General features: G+C 32.9%; 1 protein-coding gene across 2 annotated transcripts in view; it reads left to right on the forward strand.

Moving 5' to 3' along the window:
- LOC114349527 (sodium-dependent transporter bedraggled) overlaps positions 1-23,975 on the forward strand; it is a 413,358-nt gene that overhangs the window by 117,570 nt on the left and 271,813 nt on the right. Inside the window, exon 1 of one of the 2 annotated variants that reach the window (XM_050659638.1) lies at positions 10,658-10,733. The exons of the other annotated variant lie outside the window; for it this stretch is intronic. Within the exon in view, the coding sequence (XP_050515595.1) occupies positions 10,712-10,733 (22 nt within the window). The 5' untranslated portion in view covers positions 10,658-10,711. Of the gene's footprint in view, positions 1-10,657; positions 10,734-23,975 lie in introns of those variants that run through there. 2 annotated transcript variants of the gene reach the window in all.

Here is a 23,975-nt window from a genome sequence, read left to right on the forward strand (position 1 = left end):
ATCGCTGAACACGAATGTCGGCGATGGTCTCCTAGGCACCAGATGATCAAAATCAACTGATTTCATATCAAATTTTCATAAAACTACTGTAGACGATCCCATCCTGGGCACTAGGTGTCCCGGAGACCCGTAACGATATAATAATCGTATTCGGCGATCCCAAAAACCTCCGTGTGATCAGTTTGCACTGATTTTGTCTGTAATTTCTATAAAACTCCAGGAGATGACCGTCTTGGTCACCAGGTGCGTCGGAGACCATATCCATCATGATACTCGTGATCAGCGTTCCCAGAAACCCACGAGTACTGAGTTTGCACTGATTTTGTATCGGATTTCCATTTCGACAACTACTGTAGACGAGTCCCATCCTAGACACCAGGTGCCTCGGAGCGAGCCACCTGGAGAGCGAGCACCAGCGAGCCAAAAACCAAAAGGTTTAAAAATTGAACTCATGTCCGTCAATTATTTCCGAATCACAAATTTATCATTTTTCATCACTTCGAAATGCATTTTGGAAAATGCATTTTTCTTGTTTTTCATTTCGTAATCATCATTTTTGTTCACAATTTTCTAAGGCTCTTACGAATCTAATGCAAAAAGTTTCCTTGAAATTCATCCAGCTGCAAAAATTTGATAGGTTTGCTGCTTCATTTTTTTATGGTGAATCCACAAGTTGGTTTAATTAAAAAAATTGGAAAAAATCCTTTGTAAAAGGTATAAAATTTTATTAAAGTCCCTTTAAAGGGCTTCATCACAACAAAACGTTGTCGATTTTTATAAAAAATCATCATCAGTGTTAGATCTAAAAATAAGTATAACCGATTTAATGAATGTAAAGTTGGTATTTAAATTTTGACTAAGGTTAGAGCAAGTTGGTTATACTTACAAACTGGATGCTAGCTGAGCCACAAAAGAAAAATATCCGGGTAAAAACCCTTTAAATATAAGTGCACACCTACATTGGATCCGATTTTCTCAGATCAGATCAGATCCGATCCGATCCGACAGGCGGTGCCTACATTGGATCCGTCTTTCTCCGATCAGATCAGATCCGATCAGACCGGTTTTCCGGCGAGGGTGCCTACATTGGTTCAGTAATCTTCCGACCACCGACAACCGACAATGAGTTCCGATGAAGATGTGTTAAGGAGATGATGACATTGAATATATTTAAACATGTTAGCTTGCAACCCCCAACTTGCAACCAACTTGCAACCAGTTTGCAACCAGTTTGCAACCAGTTTGCAACCAACTTGCAACCAACTTGCAACTAAAATTGCAACTCAACTTGCAACCAATCGGAATGAAACCAAACACTTCTCGATGAGAATAGGAGAAGCTACTCCCGACGTCGGCCGATATCGGATCTGATCTGATCTGATCGGATCGGAGAAAAACGGATCCAATGTAGGCACTCCCATTTAATACTATGGGTTTATTTTTTATTCCGACGTCGGCCGACGTCGGATCTGATCTGATCTGATCGGATCGGAGAAAAACGGATCCAATGTAGGCACCCCCATTTAATACTATGGGTTTATTTTCTATTCCGACGTCGGCCGACGTCGGATCTGATCTGATCGGAGAAAATCGGATCCAATGTAGGTGCGGCCTAACATAGATGCGTTAAAAGTGCATACTTTAATAAAATGCCTTTATGATGGTCACATGGCAACTAGGATAATGCCCTAAGGTAATGTATTGAAATTTCCTGACATGTTACCTTAGGGCAATATCATAGTTCATTAGACATTAAATGTAAACAACTCAATTTGGATCCCACGTGTTGGGAAATTTCAATACAATACCTTAGGGCATTATCCTAGTTGCCATGTGACCATCATAAGGCATTTTATTAAAGTATACACTTTTAATGCATCTATGTTATATTTAAAGGGTTTTTACCCGGATATTTTTCTTTTGTGGCCCAGCTAGCATCCAGTTTATAAGTATAACCAACTTGCTCTAACCTTAGTCAAAATTTAAATACCAACTTTACATTTATTAAATCAGTTATACTTATTTTTAGATCTAAATCAGTTATACTTATTTTTAGATGACACTGATGATGATTTTTTATAAAAATCGAAAACGTTTTGTTGTGATGTAACCATTTAAGGGGATTTTCATAAAATTTTATACATTTTACAAAGAATTTTTTCCAATTTTGATTGATGGTATACAACCAACTAAAGGAAAAGCATTTTCTTTTCCTTGTGAATTTTGGTTTAATTCGTTTCTTTGAAAAATGTGACTTTACCATCTAGAGTTGCACAAGTTTGACTTGAATGTTTGAACTTGATTTGAGTTTGACTTAATTTCAAGTCAAACTCAAGTCAATCCTTCTGACAAATATTTCAAGGCAAGTCAAACTGGTCAATCGTACAGGTTTGAAAATTCAAACTGTTTGTCAAACTAGTTTGAAAGAGTTTGAAAAATAATTTATTTAGTAGATATACCTACTTTTTTGTCGAGATAGACCTGTTAGTTGCCAATTAAGATAAGAAAATTAATAATACAATGAGTGACACATAAAAGTCAAAATTTTCAATGTGTTTTAATTTAAAACTTTTAAATGTAGATATTTATTTTTTTCGAATCCTGAGAAAACTAATAAGTATTTTTGAAAAATTTAAACGCAGAATGAAAGATTACGTTATTACCGAGGGCCGAAAGTCTTTTTATTATTTGCAATTAATAATAACACTAAATTTTCCTTTTTATGTTCACCCCTGTAACTTATTAAAATAAACATTATGGAAGTTTTCAGGGATGTTCGTTCCTCAGAAATAATGTAATCTTTCATGCTGCTTTTAAATTTCTTTTAATTCTTATTAGTTTTCTCGGGATTTGAAAAAGATTAATACATTTAAAACACATTGAACATTTTGATAAGCGACATGTTACGCCTATGATAAGACTATTTGGTTTTTCAATGGACAGCTCAAAATAAAATGATTTGGAATGTTTATGACTTTATTTTATTAAAAAAGGCATTTATTTATCTTAGGGCCAGTTCGAAAAAACATGTGGTACCAAGCTGCTAGTTCACTCGAAAATATGTACCACAATACAAAAGTTAGTATTGTTGTATATTCGTTGGTATTTCTTTAAAATTCAAAACTAACCATAGGGTTATTAGAACTGGATCCCGCGTACCAAACAAAAAGTTGATTAATAGCAAGCTGAAAATTTGTTAATAGCTTAACGGTGCCTAGTCGGACAAACTATAATGTACGGGAACACTGGAACAGGGGAAGTTTTAATTGTGGAACATCATCATCATTCTCTCTTCGCCTTATCCCTATACGGGGTCGGCTTTTCCCTAATTGCATTTCTCCACACAACTCTATCTTGGGTCATTGCAATGTTAATCCTCCCCCCAGGTCTTCTTTGGTCTTCCTCTCCTACTCCTTCCAGGAATCTGCACTTCAGCTATTCTTCGTATTGGGTGATTAACGTCTCGACGTTGAACATGACCAAACCATCTTAACCTATGCTCTCTCATTTTGGCATCAATTGGTGCCACACCTAGACTTCCCCTAATATACTCATTTCTAATTTTATCCTTCTTTGTCACTCCACTCATCCATCTAAGCATTCTCATTTCCGCCACATGCATTCATTGTTCCTCTTTCTTTTTCACTGCCCAACATTCAGTTCCGTGCATCATAGCCGGTCTTATGGCTGTTTTATAGAATGTGGGAAGTTTTAATTGTGGAACAGTTTAAAAATTTGGAACGTCAGATTACGAAAACGCCCCATGTATTTTGTCGGTCAGAACATCCAATTGATTTGTTACCCTTTCATTAAACTCTCATGCAAAAATCAGACTGCTATTACTAACCAACATGATTCCTGCCATTTGACATGTTCTTCGTGTTCCACTCATTAAAATGCCCAGTTGGTGATAAACACCAGTCTGATTTTTGCATGAGAGTTTAATGACTTGGTAACAAATCAATTGGAAGTTCTGTCCGACAAAATACATGAAACGTTTACGTAGTCTGACGTTCCAAATTTTTAACCTTTCCCACAATTAAAACTTCTGTCCCAGTGTTCCCATACATCAAAGTTTGTCTGACTAGACACCGTTAAGCTATTAACAAATTTTCAGCTTGCTATTAATCAACTTTTTTTGGTACGCGGGATCCAGAGATTTTTTTCGGATACAGGCTACAAATGTTGGGTTTAAATTAAAAAAAAAATTAATGTATAAATATGCATTAAGCTTTCTTAATAATTATCGTAACTGGCGCGTTAATTGGGTTTTATTTGTCTGTCTGTGGTTTAAATATCGTATCAGCCAATACATTTCTATGTTTATTGAAATTTGTCAAAAAAAATTTTTTTGGACCTTGTTGGGACCCCTACCCCTCCCCCCACCCCCCGTTGATCCGCCACTGAACAAATAAAGGCGTAGGCGGTCTCATTTAAAATTGAAAATAAACACGTTGCGTAATATTCAAACTTTTCAAACTGTTTGAAGATGTTTGAATTCAAGTCAAACCTAAAGATATCGAAATCAAGCCAAGTCAAACTTTTTTATACAAAAAGTTTGATTTTCAAGTCAAGTGAAGTTTGTTGAGTAAAATCAAACTAGTTTGACTTGATGCATCTGTATTACCATCATAGTCCAATAGCCCATCTTCGAGAGGTTGAAATATATTATACATTTATTATTCTTAACAATATGTATACCTACCGATACAAAGCCCGGTATATTCTTCGCAGCTTTGTTACAAGAACAAAGAACCGATATCGTGATATTACACATTACGCGAGACGCAAAAACGCGCCTTTAAAAAACCAAACTTTTTTTAGCAAATATCCTTGATACCAAAAGGAAAGGTAGATGTGTACCTACCGATCGCAAGTCCATACCAATGAGTGTAAATATAAACACTGACCTTGTAGAAGGCCAATCATTGGCGAGTCTGGTTTCGCGCTATGAGTCACCGTTCGATTTCGCGTGTTGAAATCTTTATCATCTCGACTTGACAAGAAACCCGGAAGTTGAATCTATAGGTTCTGCGCTGACCAGAACACGCAATTAAAGTATGTAGTTTAATAAATGCGCGGTGTGTTTTTACGAGGTCTGCTAGCAAAGTTTTCAAAGTAAATTTATAAACGTTCACATAGCACATATAGTTCAGAGAAATAAGGAAAAAAAATAGCCCGTTGGTGACACAACCCCCTCCAGACCGAAACGAAATTTTTTGAGTAACATGGACGTCTATAATAATAACCTATATATTTCCTGCAGCCGATTTTGATGATATACATAGTTATAAACAAATGAAGATCAAAAAACGGTAAATTTTCGCTTTTTTCGTCTATTACTAAGAAAATAGTCATTTTAAACAAATTTGAGAGTAAGAAACTCATAAACGGTATAAAAAACTTCAATATGGCGTTTGCTTAATATGTCTATCCTTATTGGTTGCTTAGAAAATTGCAAAATAAATCATAAATTTTGAGTTTTTATAAATATTTATAACTAATGTAAAAATTAACTTAGAACCTTCTTATTACACGGAATGCTGAGACTTATGGTGCGTAATTAATACCGTAAATTTCGAAGAAATTGGTCAAATAGTTTAAAAGTTATTTAATTTGTTTTTCCCAAATTTATTTTTTTTGCAACACTGTAAGTCAGAAAATGATGAAGCTACAGTAATACTTTGGACAGTTTATGGAAGAAGGAAATTTACAGTATTAATTTAATTAAAAAAAATTACAAAAAATAATTATAAATATTGCAAAATTATTTTGCAAAAACATGTGAATTAAATAAATGGGGGGGCTAACTTTGTCCCTAATTGTCCTAGGACAGTTGTTTTTCTTTCTAAATGTGTGTAAAAATTCAGTCTTTCTAAATACGAAAAAATAATTTTTCTACAGGTAACGGTTAAAAAGTTATTCTAATTGTTTATAAGTAAGCAAAAAATCGACATGTTTTTTCAAAATAGTTTTACACTGTTTGAAATTATTTTTTGTCATTTATTTTTAATAATGGTACATAATAGTATAAATGTTCTTCTTTCATAAACTGTCCGAAGTATGATTGTAGCCTCATAATTTTCTGACTTCTAGTGTTGCAAAAAAAAATGAATTTGGGATAAACAAATTAAATAACTTTTAAACTCTTTGACCAATTGCTTTGAAATTTAGAATATAATTTAAGTACAAGAAGTATCAGCATTCCGTGTAATAAGAAGGTTTTAAGTTAATTTTTACATAAGTTATGAATATTTTTAAAAACTCAAAATTTATGATTTATTTTGCAATTTTCTAAGCAACCAATAAGGACATATTCAGCGAACGCCATATTAAAGTTTTTTATACAGTTTATGTGTTTCTTACACTCAAATTTGTTTAAAGTGCTTAACTTTTTGGTAATAGACGAAAAAAGCGAAAATTTAGCGTTTTTTGATCTTCATTTGTTTATAACTATGTATATCATCAAAATCGGCTGCAGGAAACATATAGGTTAATAATATAGATGTCCATACTACTCAAAAAATTTGGTTTCGGCCTGGAGGGGAATGTGTCACGAGAAAAATCTTATTTCTCTGGACTAATAGTATCTTGAAGATTTGAGGTACAAATTGGCACGAAGGGTAAGGGTTGTGATCAGATGCAAATCTGAAAGCTTGCGAATACGAACAGTTTTATTAGCACGTATCCCATATTAGCATAATCTATGATTGCAGTGACAAGTGACAACTATCGGCACCGAGCAGTGACATGTCGGCACCGAACTGATACCATAAATCAAATTTAATATTTTTTTTCTACAACCGTGTTAAAAATGCAATTTTTAGCACTCCATATGATCGTTAAAAATGCTACTTTAAGAGGAAACAGTAGCGATCAACAGGTAGCGAAAACGCGTTCCAAGATTGCGGCTGTAATTTTGAATATTTTTTTTAAAATATTTGGCACACGTATTCGTAATATAATAAAGAATGGCGGTACAGAGCCCAATTTAAAAAATATATTAATATGTGGAAATTACTCTGTAATTAAATACAATATTAAAAAAACGAGCATGTACCGCCATTAAGAAAGAACAAAAAATACACTTTCTTCAAATAAACTTTTTTATCCGATGCCTAGATTTTGTGTCATTTTGGAACTACTAACGAATTAAAAAATTTTAGAAGTTCCAAAATGACACAAAATCTAGGCATCGGATAAAAAGGTTTATTTGAAGAAAGTGTATTTTTTTGTTCGTCTTAATGGCGGTACAGGCTCGTTTTTTTAATATTGCATTTAATTACAGAGTAATTTCCACATATTAATATATTTTTCAAATTGGGCTCTGTACCGCCATTCTTTATTATATTACGAATACGTGTGCCAAATATCTCGAAAAAATATTCAAAATTACAGCCGCAATCTTGGAACGCGTTTTTGCTACCTGTTGATCGCTACTGTTTCCTCTTGAGGCACTAGTGCTTTAAAATTTTTAAGGCACTGCAGTTCGTATTGACCGTATAGGCAATTTTGATGTAATGTCAACAAAATATAAAAATGGAATGTCAGTCAAGTTCAAGTAAAAGTTTTTGTAGATATTGTCCTGTAATTACGTTTGTAGAAAAAATATTGTATGATATGCGTGTTAAAAAGTACATTTTTAAGGCACTCATGTGAATTACAGAACTCGCTTTGCTCATTCTGCAAACTTTCAGATGCATGCCTTAAACGTGTACTTTTAACACTTTATCATAAATAACTATTTTCTACAACCGTGTTAAAAATGCAATTTTTAGCACTCCATAGGAGCGTTAAAAATGCTACTTTGAGGCACTAGTGCTTTAAAAATTTTAAGGCACTGCAGTTAAAAGTGCATTGTCAAATTGTGAAACGTCAAAAGTGGTTTAAAAGGTTTTTTAAAATTTAATTTAAACTGTATTATTGCATTTTTAACACGTTTGTAGAAAAAAACTATTAACATTTGTTAGAATATATTTATAACAATAAAAGTAAGATGATATTAAGAAGAAAGAAGACTAAGTTTTCACTCTAATGGCATTTAAAACAACATAATGCTATTCTACACCCCGCCAGAATGAAAACAATGGAAAACTTCTCTGGTTACACCTCCGAGGCTTCTACAATTTGCAAGCCATACGGATTCTGAGACTAAGGAAGATGAGGGAATTCCACAATTTACAATTCACGTCCCATCTGCTCAGCGCGGTAAAGTTCCAACGAGAATGGTTTCATTCATACTCCAATCAGAGTAAATGTAAATCAAAAATGAATAACCATTTTCAATTTCGTTGCAAAACGAAAATACAGCCGAACCATATTCTAGTCAAGTCCAATAAGAGAGTGCAGCAAGCACCTCTACCGGTTTCGAAACTTATTAGTCCCTCATCAGGAGGCACATATGCTGCTCTCTCTGATCCAACCAAAACAAACCCCAGCGTGCATTCCCGGATTGCAACGAACGAAATGGCTTAGATGCCCTAGCGGCAACTGCTAGCAAAAAGACTAAGTTTTCACTCTAATGGTATAAAAAACAACATAATGCTATTCTACACCCCACCAGAATGAAAACAATGGGAACCTTCTCTGGTTACACCTCCACAAATACACCTCCCAAACAAATAAATGAAAGCCATTTTCATGTAAAACATATTTTCCGGCACATTATCTACGGTAATTAATTTATCAATCAATCTTTTTAATAACATCACGTTGCATTTATTATATAGCCATTATCGCCGATGGCGATGTAAAACACGGAAGCAGCGCTTGCTTGATCGATATGACTTTGACATTTCTCTTTTTATATTACGTTAATATTGAGATGAAATATGGACGCTACCGCATACCTACACGATCGCTGAATAAAAAGTCTGATGACATTGGAAATGATTTAGGATACGTAATAGTTTCATAATCACAATTGACCAGTCTTTATTCATATATTGTATTACAGGAATTTACGAAAAATAGAAAAAGAAAATATATAATGAAAATGGATAAAAAAAGTTTGTAGATTACTCGAAGGCCTTTGACAATGTAGACATGACCAACGAATTGAAATTCTACATACAAAACATATACTCCGGTCAACTTACACATCCGAGGTAACAAAAATTAACATGAAGCTGAAAATTGGCATTATAATTCAAAATACCATCATAAATGAAATCTAAAAAGTCCTCATAAATTCGACCCGAGCTAAAAAATTTACGCGGGGTCAAAGGTCACCAAATATAGTTTTTAGCGATTTTCAGCGAAACGGTAAGTTTTATCATAAAATTAGTTCTAACAAAAAATGTAGATTAGATAATTATCTATAAAAAATGTAGATTAGATAATTATCTATAAAAAATGTCTTATTACTATTTTTCCTAAGAGCCACCGTTTTTGAGATACAACGATTCAAAAAGTTGCAATAGTCATAATATGCGCACACGTTTCCAGACCACCTTTGAGGTAGTGTACTTAGCGAGTTTTTTAACGTGGTTTCCCCAGTAGGCCTATTCCACGGATCTGTTATGATTCTGTTTAATTTGAAGCTATTGAATAATTGATATTGGCAAGGGTTAAAAATGATAAAAGTTATAAAAAGCGGTATAAATTAAAAAAAAAGGGAAATTTATCCAACTGGTTCATAATTTTCTAATACTTCTGCTTCCTCTTCTCCTTGTTCGTCTTGTTTTTCTTCAACTTCTAGTTCTTCTTCTTCTTGTTCTTGAAACTCATGCGGAAAGTGTCTTCCCCGCACTCGACTGCTTGCCCGAACTCCGCTGTCGCGTCGTTCGGGTCAACGGCAGTCTCGTGCGTGAAAGTATCACTTTCCGCACTAGTTAGGAAAATATCTATTTAATTAAATAAAAACTGGAAACTAAGTAGGTGAATTTATTTTATAATAATTGTGTTCTGGAAATTATGATGTCGGAATATTTTGCATAACAATGTACATTCTATGTACAGAATATATACTACATTTTATTTATTTATTTAATTTTGCAGTCGCTTAAACATTAAAAAATACTATGTTTAATACAAACGTTAAATTAACAAAATGTGTGATTTGGCATTGGTTAGTTTACATCATTACGTAGAGTATAATAGGAATGAATCCTGAGGAACACTGCAATAGTTTTTTTAAGTCGAAATCATTGTTAATTACAACATAAACTGACCGCAAATACGTACACACATTGATGACAAAGTCAATGTTTTCCTAGAGTTGATGCTTTTCAAATTCGCCACCAGGCGTCGCCCACTTTGCGGTTCCTCGCCAATAGGGGAGTGAATCTGTCTTGAGTTTACTCCTCCTAATTTAAAAACAGGGTATCTATAATAAATAGAGCCGCTACTGCTCTAGCGTCGCGTCACCGTAAAATCGAACGAAGAGAACAATGAAAATCGAACATATGATGGTGCAACAAGTAGAGCATGACTGCAATGATGACAAAATGATATTAAATCAACACTAAATGATAGTGGTGTTGCCTTGAGGTTCTTATCAAATTGTTTACCTACCGCAATAATTTTCCCCAACAACTGAAAATTTCTACCTGCCATGATTTATGTATGTTTAATATTATGACTCAACTATCTTTTGACCTTTTTGCAGTATTTATTATCAATAAATAAGTCAAAGATAACGTTTGTGCTGGCATTGGGATGTTTTGTATATGTACGTACAGTACCCTAATTTTTTGTTTTTTTTACTCCCATGTGGTTTGTGATTATGGAACGTGAGTATTTTTGTTATAATTATTTGATAAATTTAAATATATGTCATAAATTGATAAAAAGTGTATGAAGGAATTTAATAATAAAGATAAAAAGTGTACCTACCTATGTAGTTATTCCAAGACACTCTTTGATTCATGTAGGTATGTAACACCTGCTTTTGATAAATTTGGTGATAATATGTAAATATGTAATCAACAAAATAAAATATGCAATAAATTAGTCATTTTTTTACTTATAAACTACACTCGGGTTCAAAAAATCGATCCACTGAAAATTTGGTCATTTTTGATGTCTCGAATTTCCTAAACCTGTTGTCCGATTTAAGTGATTTTTTAATATGTTATATTCATAGCATTATTCGTTAACAATATCGCTGTAATAATATTGTTGCTAGACAGGTAAACTGTCATTGTATACCGGGTGTACGAATCAAACTGTATTTTTTTCTCAAAGTTCGCATCACCCTGTGGACTATTCTAGCGTTTATAAAATACTGAAATTAAAAAACAACTATAGCCTCCGGTTTTCTTAACATTCTGTTTTTAGATTCATTCGCTTATGTTGGATAATAAAAAAGTTAGGTACTTTAACAACTGGCCATATTCGTCATCAGTACAGGGTGTTTCGAAATAAGTGCGGCAAACTTTAAGGGGTAATTTTACACATGAAAATAATGACAGTTTGCTTTATATCCGCAAACGCTTCGTTTCCGAGATACGGGATGTTCAATTTTTCAACCTTTCAGTGCTAACGTGAAGTATTTTGACATAAGTGCTAACGTCCGTCTCTGGGACCGTATGTTTATACATGCCCTAGTACTGTAAATTTTACAAATTTTTAAAATTTAATTACTTTAAGGGTTTTATTAAATACTTTTTTATTTAAAATAAATGCAGTTTTATTTAAAAATTATATTTATAAACATTTATTTTGACAAAAATAATTCCTTATCAAAAACAAGCAACTATTCTAAAAAGTGAGAAAAAAACCCTAAAATCTTAATATAAACAAAAAATTTGTTAAGTTATTTTTAAACTAAAGATGAAATTATCCACTTATTATAACCACACTTAAGCAATTCTAATAATACGTAGTTTAAACTTAAAAAAAGTCAATCTTTTTCTGAACATTCCACACATATACCCTTTATGTGTTCTAAGCACATAAATTTATTACACGAGTAACAACTGTACTTTGTTTTTCGACTTATCGTAGTTCATCTCTATTTCTAAAAAGTAAAAAAATAATATTTTATTCACTAAAAATACAACGCTAAAAGTTACAATCCTTACCTTTAGTACAGGCGCAAAAGCTAACATCCGTCTCTGAGACCGAAATCTTGTGTAATGAACGAACTGTGTATCTGCGTTCAACAATATTTTAATATGTACTAACAACGGTTAGGTAAAATATGAAGCTATTGAATGACCTAGCCCGAATATCCGAATAGATCGTTAATTATCGGTATGAATTGGTCAGCTCCGTCTATGAGACCATGCGTTAGCACTGAAAGGTTAAGTATGGAGAACGGTAAGGGTTTTATACCGATCGAAGACAATTGTTTGGAGCAGGAGCGGAGCGACGACTCCAATTATTGTCTGAGATCGGTTACCCTTAACGTTCGACATGCTTATAACGTTTTTTGCACGATTGATACCATTATAAATTATAAAATTAAACATTTTCGTCATATTGACTAGTTTCATTCATTTTATCAAGATAGATACTTTGGTTGTTAGGTAGTAACTAGGGTGCATAACAACAATGGAGAATTGAGTTTTTATTTAGTTGTCAATAATTTTAAGTACAATTTTGATTATTATAAATTAAAATATGAGCGAAAGTGAATTTGAAGAAATTGAACGGGCTTGGGAAGAAGGGTGTTCCGCAATTATTCCCTAAAAATCCAAAATCCGTTATCAAAATACCTACCAAAGTTTTAAAAAATGGTGCGAAGGCAAGAATTTAAGAATCGAAGAAAAGACTCTATTGGCATATTTCGATCAAATACATATGCAGTTGAAAGCTCCTGGAAGCCTCTGGGCAGAATATTCAATGATTAAATCCACCGTTTTTCTTTATGATGGCATTGATATTTCCAAGTTTTCAACTTTGATCGCGTATTTGAAGAGAAAAAATGTTGGCTATAGGCCTAAGAAAGCGAGCATTTTTACACGGGAGTAAAATTAAGAGATTTTTTAACTCGACGGTAAGTGAATTACTTACCGTCGAGTTGGAGTACTTACCGTCGAGTTGGATTACTTACCGTCGAGTTGCTAGTAAATGTCACCTACTGACGTTAAATCTGTCACGGTAAACAGTCAAAAATGATCAATCGTGCAAAAAAGAAAATTAAGAGCAATTTGTTGAAAAGGTGTATACAACCGCCAATTAATGTTATTACTGAGGTTGTGTTATATCGTAGTTACTAAATATTGTACTTTGCCTATGATGGTTGTAAGCAACAGCCAGCTTTGGCTGGAAAGATATGAAAGATAATGCTTTTATGCTCTGTGATACATCAAATTCTGACTGTTCTGTATATTTCTGCAATAATTCTGTGTATTTGTTCAATAGACCTGTATTCCAATGTGTAAGGTTCTAACCTATAGGTTAGTGGGTTATACCTTTGGGAAATCCACAATTGACTTAGGATCGTGAAGAGGTGCCTCCTCACGTGAAGAGGTGTCAACATTAGCTAAAGTGTCTCCTCTTCACCACCACAAAGGCAATCATGGATATCTCTACCCTGGTCTTCTCAGAGGTAGTTCGGCTAATCTCTAAGATAAATAATGATATTAAGAACGAATACAAAGGAGATCAAAGCATACGACAAAAATTTAAATAAACATTTGATTCAAGAAATAAATAGGCTTTCCTCTACGCTACAGCAAGCCCTGTACAAAATGGCTGAAAGCCTAAAAAAGGTGACTAAAGGTCCAAATATAATTAAATTCCTGAAGGTTCAAAGATAAAAAGGTACAAAGGTTCCAAAGTACAAAGGTGGCTAAAGGCCCTAATATTAAACGAAAAATATCCTCATAAAACACTTAACTTGCATTTCCATATAGAGCTTCTGGAAGGAAAGTTGACGGTGTTTCAGATCTGGAATGCAGCCGGTGGAATGGTGGATTTATTACCAATCCAGTGCTTACCAGTTTATTACCAGTTTCAGTTTGGGAGTGCTCCTAATAATGAGTTTTTTCGGGGTAAAAAGTTGCGAGTTAAGTTTTTATGTATTGTGTGTTGCATATGTGAAGTGTATTATAGAGATATGTGCTTCACTGTTTCCTATCCTCTATTATGGGTATTTCTTTTGTCCACCTCATCTTTAAGTATTGGCAAACAAAGTCTGCTGCATTCTGCTGTTGGATTTGCTACACATTCTTCTTCATTTAGTAGTGTACAGGATTTATACAGTCGAACCCGCTTATTGGAATAGCCTTCGTGCCAAGCAAAAATATTCTTATAACCGGGATATTCTAATAACCGTCATTGGTGGCAAGCTGAAATAATACGTTATAACAGTACATACTACGTCAATATGTATATGCATAATATGGTTTTAGGTCTTTTTATGTCAATAAAAATTTATAATCTATTCACTAAAATAACTACGAAACGATTAGAAAATAAATTGGAATTGGGTTTTAGAAAAGACTTTCGAACAAACGATCAACTATTGGTAATAAATAATCTTATAGAAAAATGCTGTTTCTAAAAACAGCCAAGTGGGTGACAATATGTCCCTATAGAAATTTGTAGACAACTGAAATTATTTTATGACCTTGTCGGCGAACGATTAAATTTTCTGTGGGAAAGGAGCGTTTACTCATAACACAGTAATAAAGTGTTTATTAGGTTCCTGACAAACCGCAATAATATACAAAGCAGCAGGCTTTCGAAGCTCTTATCGACAAACCATTATACCAGGCAAATTTTAAATTTTTAGGAAATTGTAAGTAAAAATTTATTTGTTGACCTGAAAAAATTATTCTATTATGCGGTATTAGTTTACTAAACAATATTCCAATAAACGGATAAATTTATTAAAGGGTAAATGGAAACGTTTCGGGAAATCGAATTTATATTCCATAAACCGGGATATTCCTATAACCGGTACTGTAATAAGTGGGTTCGACTGTATTAGCATCCAAAAAATAAGAGTGATCCATATCGATTTAATTCTTAAAAAGTCTTAAACAAATACTATTTACATGTATTGTTTACATTACGTAAATGGGTGACATTGGTTTTGCAATGTAGGCCACTCGTTTTGAAAACACCGAAGTCAGCAATTATGTTACTGTTAAGAATTCACGGTCACATTCGGGTGTAGTCAATCATTACAAAGCAATTACGATTTATTTATAGACACGGAGAAAGTAAAGAAGAGACAAATAGTGTTTTAACAAATCAACCCCATCCTCGGGGGTAACAACCCCATCCTCGGGGGTAACAACCCCCGTACCACCATAGTAGGATGAGGGCTACTTCTTTGATTTTCTCTTTTTCATGTTCGTCATGATTATTGTTGCATCTTTCCACTATGGTCTGTGTTCATTGTCCCAGGCCACAGATCACAATGGAAAGATGCAACAATAATCATGAAGGAAACAGACATGAAAAAGAGAAAAAACAAAGGACAGGAAAATTTATAGGAAGCACAAGATGAGGCCGACCTCTAATTAGGTGGTTAGAAGGAGTAGAGTTGCACAAGTTTGACTTGAATGTTTGAACTTGACTTGAGTTTGACTTAATTTCAAGTCAAACTCAAGTCAATCCTTCTGACAAATAATAATCTGTAAATCGTACAGGTTTGAAAATTCAAACTGTTTGTCAAATTAGTTTGAAAGGGTTTGAAAAATAATTTATTTAGTAGATCTACCTTTTTTTTTCGAGATTGACATGTTAGTTGCCAATAGGCTATTGATTATGTACTATAGAAAGGAACTACAACGTTAACGGGGTTTTATTATTTCATATGGTCAATGAATCTCTATATATGAAAAAACCGCGGAGTGCTACCATTTAAAGGGGTGCGTTTTTGAGAAATGGGTGAATTAGTCCCTGGGCACAGGTTATATTAGGGTGAGTTCTATGCACGTTTGGTACAAACACGTCTACATAAAAATTGTTCTTGGTTAAATTTCATATCTAAATATAACTTTTTAAAGTCAAAGATACTTTTTTTTACAAAAATATATTCAAAAGAAAAAGCACAAAGAAACCCAAAAGAAAGAAATTTTGTTTTTTGTCCCGTAACTTTTGTCCACGGGGATGTAGGTATAGACATTGCTTCAGAGAAAAAAAACTTACATATTTTCTCTTTAAAATGATGTTTAATAGAGGTCATTAGGATTTACAGTTTTCCAAATATGATTTTTTAAATTTCGCCACTCACAGCAGTTTTGGGCAATTTTCCTTGTTATTTCGCAAATATTGTTCTGTAACTTTTTTCTACGTAACTTTAGGCATATGCAATGGTACATGTAAGAGGAATAGAAATCAATTACCTTTAAAATGTTCTACTGTATAATGTTGTACGACTTCTTTTAAAGAGGTTATCTTTTTCAAAATTTTATACTTTTAAGGAGTTTTTATATTTCTTACGATTATTTTTTAAATTTCCCATTATAACTTTTTTTTTCTACATTTAGGTATATACTATAAATAATAAAAAAGAAAGCTTATTCTGTTTACTTTAAAATGGTATATTATAAAAATTCTAGGATTATTTTTGAATAAGATATGCTTTTTCAAAATGTAATAAGTACTTGCAACGATTTTTGATTTTAGGATTATTTTTTAAATTTCTCATTATAACTTTTTTATGTGATTGTGTGTTATGATTGAATCTTATTTTTTATAGGTAATACTTTGGATCCACTTGACTCGGCCGGGCAAACTTCAAAATATGGATTAATACCAATATTTAGGTACTGTCAAAGCTCCTGCACCACAAGCTTTGCTTGAAAAAATAGCATGTAAATGTACCAAAGGATGTACAAAAAACTGCGGTTGTAGGAAGATAGGAATTAGTTGTTCAATTTTCTGCCAAGGGTGCATGTGCATGGGTACTAATTGTGGGAACTCTAAGATAACTGAGGTGTCAGAGGATGATATTGAAGCTAATGCTAACGAAGAGATGGACTTTGATTTTGAAAATTTTTTAAATGTTAACGTTTAAATAATTTTAACTAAAGTGATGTTTTCTAAGACTAATGTTTATGTAATTTTTGTAAAAGAAATAATTTTAAATAATACAGGTAAAAAAATATCAAAGAATCACTCGGTTTCGATTATTTAAATATAGATGATACACCATTTTAAAGAACAGAAAGTAAGCCAGCCCTCTTTATTGAGCAATATAGTATATTCATGTAAAAGAAAGAAAAAGTTATAATAAGAAATTTCAAAAATAATCGAAAAAAATTTAAAAAATAATATTTTTTTATATTACGTATTATATAATATATAATATATAATATATAATATAATATTATATATACTATATATAATATAATACTATATAATATATAATATATTATATAATAATATTATTTTATTTTTATATTATATTATAAAAAAATCGTTAAAAGTATAAAACCTTAAAATCTTGAAAAACCATAATCTCTTTAAAAAAAGTCGTACAACGTTATACAGTAGACCATTTTAAAGGTAATTGATTTTTGTTCCTATTACGTGTACCATTGCATATACCTAAAGTTACGTAGAAAAAAGTTACAGGACAATATTTGCGAAATAACAAGGAAAATTGCCCAAAATTCCTGTGAGTGGTGAATTTTGAAAATCATATTTCGAAAACTATAAATCCTAATTACCTCTACTAAACAAAATTTTAAAGAAGAAATATGTAGGTTCTTTTTCTGTAAAGCAATGTCTATACCTATATCCTCGTGGACAAAAGTTATGGGGCAAAAAACAAAATTTCTTTCTTTTGGGTTTCTTTGTGCTTTTTCTTTTGAATATATTTTTGTAAAAAAAAGTATCATTGACTTTAAAAAGTGATATTTAGATAGTAAATTTAACCAGGAAAAATTTTTATGTAGATATGTTTGTACCAAAAGTGCATAGAACTCGCCCTAATGTAACCTGTGCCCAGGGACTAATTCACTCATTCCTCAAAAACGCACCCCTTTAAATGGTAGCACTCCGCGGTTTTTTTATATATAGATGTCCATTGACCATATGAAATAATAAAACCCTGTTAACGTTGTAGTTCCTTTTAGCTATCTTATTTTGAATATAATCAATAGCCTACAATTAAGATAAGAAAATTAATAATACAATGAGTGTCACATAAAAGTATCTTGATACAAAAGCGATTATAATCAAAATAGGGTAAATTTTTTGAAAATGATTCCTGTATGCTTAAAATTGCTTACTGGCAAGTTTCGTTTAATCGATATAACTCTTTTATATTTGAGTGTTAATAGATTAAAACAAAGAATTTGTTGGATAGTTTTTTTATCATACCAAGTGTAATTTAATCTACTTTGGAAGCTTTCAAGTATTACGTAACGCAAGTTGGGGGGAGGGGAACATGTAAAACGTTACGGCGCGTTATAGGGGGAGGGGGTTCGAACAGCGCGTTACGTAACATTGTTTTTTAACTTAAATAAAAAAAAACTACGGAATCACAATCTCCCAACTTTTCAACTTTCGTTTATATTTTACATAGAACCCCTGGATTGTATTATATTGCCCCCTCACGCTCCGCCCATGTTACAATAGGACAATACGAGGGTTTAGTGTCAAACAACGTTATCTACATTTTTTGTGAAATTGAGATATATCTATAATCAAGTTCACCGTTTTCGACTTCATTTAGTAACACAAACCTGTATCTCTATCTGAAGCAGATTACAAAATACATTAAACGTTAACTACCAATTTGTGAAAAAATTGTTCATATCAAAAACATCTAAGAGGTGATAACGTTATTTCACAGTGAATTTCGCGATACATCAAAAACAGTTATCGACTGTTAACGTTTCTTGACACTAATTTATTAAGCTGTAATTGTAGACAGCGTTATTATTATAATTCGTATTTGTTTGAAAATCGTCATTTTGATACTGGATAGCTAAATACATTTGTTTATTTTCGATGTTGCTCAATTCTTTCATCTGATTACTCATTACATGATTACAATAATCTGATTACTCATTACATTTTTTAGTTTTGCCGAAATTAAAAGAAAACATATATGTTATTTTCTTATTGCCGGTTACGTATATATTTGTCGTAATTATTTACTATTTTGATTTTGTCAGTGTTTAACAGAAAAATGTCCAGTGATAGCACAAAACTTTGTATGACACGAAGCACTAGCCGGTCGTGGATCTTCTGAGGTACCCTCTTGCCTTACAAATACAATGAAAAGTGAAGTTACTGGGAAAGACTTCGCTTTTATGTCTAAAACTTGTTCAGGCCAAAATGGAAATTCAATTGTTTCCGCAATGTTTCTGTTTGCTGTTGAAACACTAAATATTTCAAAAATCGACCAGTTATTTTTTGAGCCCGGACATTCCCAAATTGAATGTGATATGGTCCATGCCCACATCGAAAACGCGAGTAAAGGCTTGGAAATTTATTATCCATCGGGATGGTATATGTACAGTGATTAAAATGGCTTTAAAGAAATCAAAATACGAAGTAGTTGAAATAGATCAGGAAGACATTTTGGATTTTAAAGAACTTCAAATTCGAATGATTAAAAATAAAAAAACTGACATGAAGGAAATGTTGTCAAATGGTTGAACATAGTTTGGCTACAATATACATAATATTATAAAATAAGACAATTATTTCAAATATAATTTTAAATCAGACAACTTTACGAAATTTAAAATACAGGGAAGGCAACATCAAACATTTTCAATTAACAAACTTGTGCCAAGAAGAAAATATGACAAACCGTTAACGATTAATAATAAAAAGTTAAAAGGTTTAGTAGAACTCTGTGAGCAAAAATTAAAGAACAATATCACTTCTTTTACTAGAATCTTCAAGGAAGGGGAAAATATGACAAACCGTTAACGATTAATAATAAAAAGTTAAAAGGTTTAGTAGAACTCTGTGAGCAAAAATTAAAGAACAATATCACTTCTTTTACTGGAATCTTCAAGGAAGGGGTGATAATCATAATGAAAATGTTTCAAAAGATGAAGACGTTTAAAGATGGTATAAGTATTTAGAAATTTCATAAGTTTAATATTTGTATGTTATTAGAAAAATAAAGTTTTTTATTTAAATACACTTATAACATTTTTAATAATACAGGGTTAGTGTAGCATTGGATATCCTGAAAATTTTGAAAATATCAGCGAATGTAAGTTAAAGTCAAACTGGATATCCTGAAAAAAGGGGAAATATCAGGGAAATTTTCGCAACATTTTAGGGAAATTACATTTTTACATTTTCATCCAGCAGTACTAACCCTGTAGTAAAATTATTATTATCAGGTGCGACGTTAACGGTTACAAAAAATATATATCGGTAATATCAAAAAGCGTTATCAGGTCATTATTAGAAAAAAATTCTATTTTTTTCTCTGTAGAATAACAACAAGAATAAAAAACCGCTAAACGCCGTAAAAATGAGTGGCGCATAAAATATTCCAGCTACAAAAGATCTGATATGAATGTTACGTGGCGCGAAAATGGATTTTCATTTGATGCAAAACAAAATTCTAGTTTTATTTTAAAATATTTTTCCATAATATTTGCTAAATTTGAAGTAAACGCGCCACAAAAGAGTAACTTTGATACAGTTTGAATTTTGAAACTCTTTTGTGGCGCGTTTACTTCAAATTTAGCAAATATTATGGAAAAATATTTTAAAATAAAACTAGAATTTTGTTTTGCATCAAATGAAAATCCATTTTCGCGCCACGTAACATTCATATCAGATCTTTTGTAGCTGGAATATTTTATGCGCCACTCATTTTTACGGCGTTTAGCGGTTTTTTATTCTTGTATCAGGAGTTTTTCAAAGTTATTTATAAATTAAATGTATGAAGTTGAATGCAATGTTCCTCTATTACACGTCAAGCTTTTTAAATGGTCACCTTTGTTGTATTATCTCCCAAATGATCTAGTGTCCATCGAATGTACACTAGATTTTTTTTCTGTTCGAAATAGATTGAAAAAAAAATATTGAGAGGGCCGGTAAATGAAGTCGGATTTCCCGTTACCAGATCAAATTTAGCGTCGTAACCACTACAACTACATAAACCATTTGGGGAATAATCGTTAATTGGATTATACTTTTGTAGCTTAATAACTTCTAAACGGTTTAACCGATTTTGATCAGTAAACATGAGTTTGAAACGTATTGACCAGTAGTATCTGATGGATCTAAGGTCAAGTATGATAACTGAAGCTATTACAGGAATTATTGAGCTTGAGAAACCGTTTTTCCCACAGGAAATAGATTTTATCATATTTATGAAGCCTATAACCTAAAAATTCGAATTTTCCCGGATATGAGGTATACACCGTTAGATTCGTCTTGAGTCCTTCTACAAACGCTAAGTTAGTGGCGCAATTCGTAGGTTGAAATGTTGAGTAATTGTCGAAAAACCAGTTTAGTTTTTCAGTTTTTCGGCTATACTGAGCCGTGTGTATGTCTGATCCTAACGGCTTAGACACCATTTGGAAGCTTAAGTCAACACTATTGATTTGATGTATTTGCGGTTCTCCTGCCTCTTCTTGATCCGAATATATATACCCCCAAAAAATATGCCGTTTTGTACCTACCAAGTCCTATAGCTGGCTTATGGGTGGTCAAAAGTCACAAACTACACCGGTTCTAAATCGGCCCTGACCCCCTCTTTAAACACAGAGAAAAAATATCAAATCGATTTAACGTTCAAACACACATACATAAATATCCACAAACATTTTCTCTTTTTTCAATAAAAATTCACATTTCTAAGCTCTATAATTTTTGAATGGTATAACCGATTTTCAAAATTAGACATGCGTTGGAAAGGTAATGATCAGTTCTATTAGAAGCCGCAAAGGCTGGACTTAAATTTTTAAACTTTTTGGGAGTTTTGGGGACGAGAACGAAAAACAGACCCTAAATAGGAAGGGCCGTAAAATCTACACCCTTGGACCAAAATCGATGGTTGACATATAAATGGGTGAGTCTTTTTCTGAACTTTAAGATGGGAGTTGGCCCAATTTTCAATTCAGTCAGATTTAGAAAATCGAAAATTTTGTGTATATGTATATATAGTGTCGCGTGTAGGGGGGTGTGGCTGTGCGCCACTGGCGAGAACTGCCGTTCTCTGGTAATGTTCAAAATTATACATGCGTTGGAAAGGTAATGATCAGTACTGTTAGAAGCCGCAAAGGTCGGACTTAAATTTTCGAAGTTTTTGGGAGTTTTGGGGACCAGAACGAAAAACAGACCCTAAATAGGAAGGGCCGTAAAATCGACACCCTTGGACCAAAATGGATGGTTGACATATGAATGGGTGAGTCTCTTTCTGAACTTGAAGATGGGAGTTGGCACAATTTTCAATTCAGTCAGATTTAGAAAATTGAAAATTTCGTGTATATAATAGTGTCGCGTGTAGGCAGGCGCGGATACAGAGGGGGGACAAGGGGTCCATGGACCCCCTATTGTATTTAGTCAATAAGTATTCTTTTTATTATTTATTATTTTTTTCTGTCAACCAGAGTTCAATTCTTTTGAATCCATAGGTATCTGAGATGACTAAATTTTATCCTTAGAGTAAGTGTGAGTTGTATGGCTAAATCTGGACAATAAAATATTTGCGGTACGTGTGACCCCCCTATTATGAATTTCTAGATCCGCGCCTGCGTGTAGGGTGTATTTCTGCGCCACTGGCGAGAACTGCCGTTATCTGGTAATCTTTTCGATATAAAACGAACAGCTTCGATAACTAATAAATCAAAAACTATTAATTTTATCAAAAAAATGTATAATGAACATTTTTTGCTTATAATTAATATTTTTACCAGCATTTGCGATCAAAATTTAAAAAAAAATTCCACCCTCGAGATGAGGTGGCAACCACCCCATGGTAAAAGCGTCTTTCCGCATCATATAGATTTTGATCCTTGAACTATCCACTACTTATTGTCAAATTTTCAAGCAAATCTATCCATTCTGTAAAAATTGCGAAGTGAAAAATTTCAGTTCCTGGACTAATTATACCTTTGGAGCTCTATAACTTCTGAACGGCTTACCTGATGTTGATCACTAAACATGAATTTGAAACGTATTGACAAGTAGTATCTGATGCATCCAAGGTCAAGTATGATAACTGAACGTATTACAGGAATTATTGAGCTTGAAAAACCGTTTTTTCCATAAGAAATAGATTTGATCATACTTATGAACCCTATAACTTAAAAATTCGAATTTTCCCAGATATAAGGTATACACCGTTAGACGCGTCCTGAGTAGTTATATAAACGCTCAGTTATTGGCGCAATTCGTAGGTTGAAATTTTGAGTAATTGTCGAAAAACCAAAATTTTCAAAGTTTAATTTTTCAGTTTTTTGGCTATGGTGAGCAGTGTGTATATCTCAGCTTGATCGCTTAAGCGCCATTTGAAAGCTTAACTCAACCCTATTGATTTGGTGTATTTGTGGTTTTCCTGTCTTTCCTTAAACCTAAAATATATACGCCCAAAAAATATGCTGTTTTGTATCTACCTAGCCCTCTAGCTGACTTACGGGTAGTGAGAAGTCAAAAATTAGACCGGTTCTGAATCGGCCCTCACACCCTCTTGAAACACAGAAAAAAAAATTCAGATCGGTTTAACTTTTCCACACACATACATACATACATACATACATACATATCCACAAACATTTTCCATTTTTTAAATAAAAATTGAGTCATATTTCTGAGCTCGATAACTTTTGAATGGTATAACCGATTTTCAAAATTAAACATGCGTTGGAAATTTAATGATCTGTGCTATCATAAGCCGCAAAGGTCGGGCTTAAATATTTGAAATTTTTGGGAGTTTTGGGGACGAGAACGAAAAACAGGCTTTAAATGGGAAGGGCCGTCAAATCCACACCCTTGGACCAAAATGGAGAAGTAACATATGGATGGACGAGTATTTTCCTAAACTTTAAGATGGGATTTGGCCCAATTTTCAATTCAGTCAGGTTTAGAAAATCGAAAATTTCGTGTATATATAGTGTCGCATGTAGGGGTGTTGT

Source organism: Diabrotica virgifera, chromosome 1, assembly GCF_917563875.1.
Source record: "Diabrotica virgifera virgifera chromosome 1, PGI_DIABVI_V3a".
In the NCBI taxonomy this organism is placed as follows: domain Eukaryota; kingdom Metazoa; phylum Arthropoda; class Insecta; order Coleoptera; family Chrysomelidae; genus Diabrotica; species Diabrotica virgifera.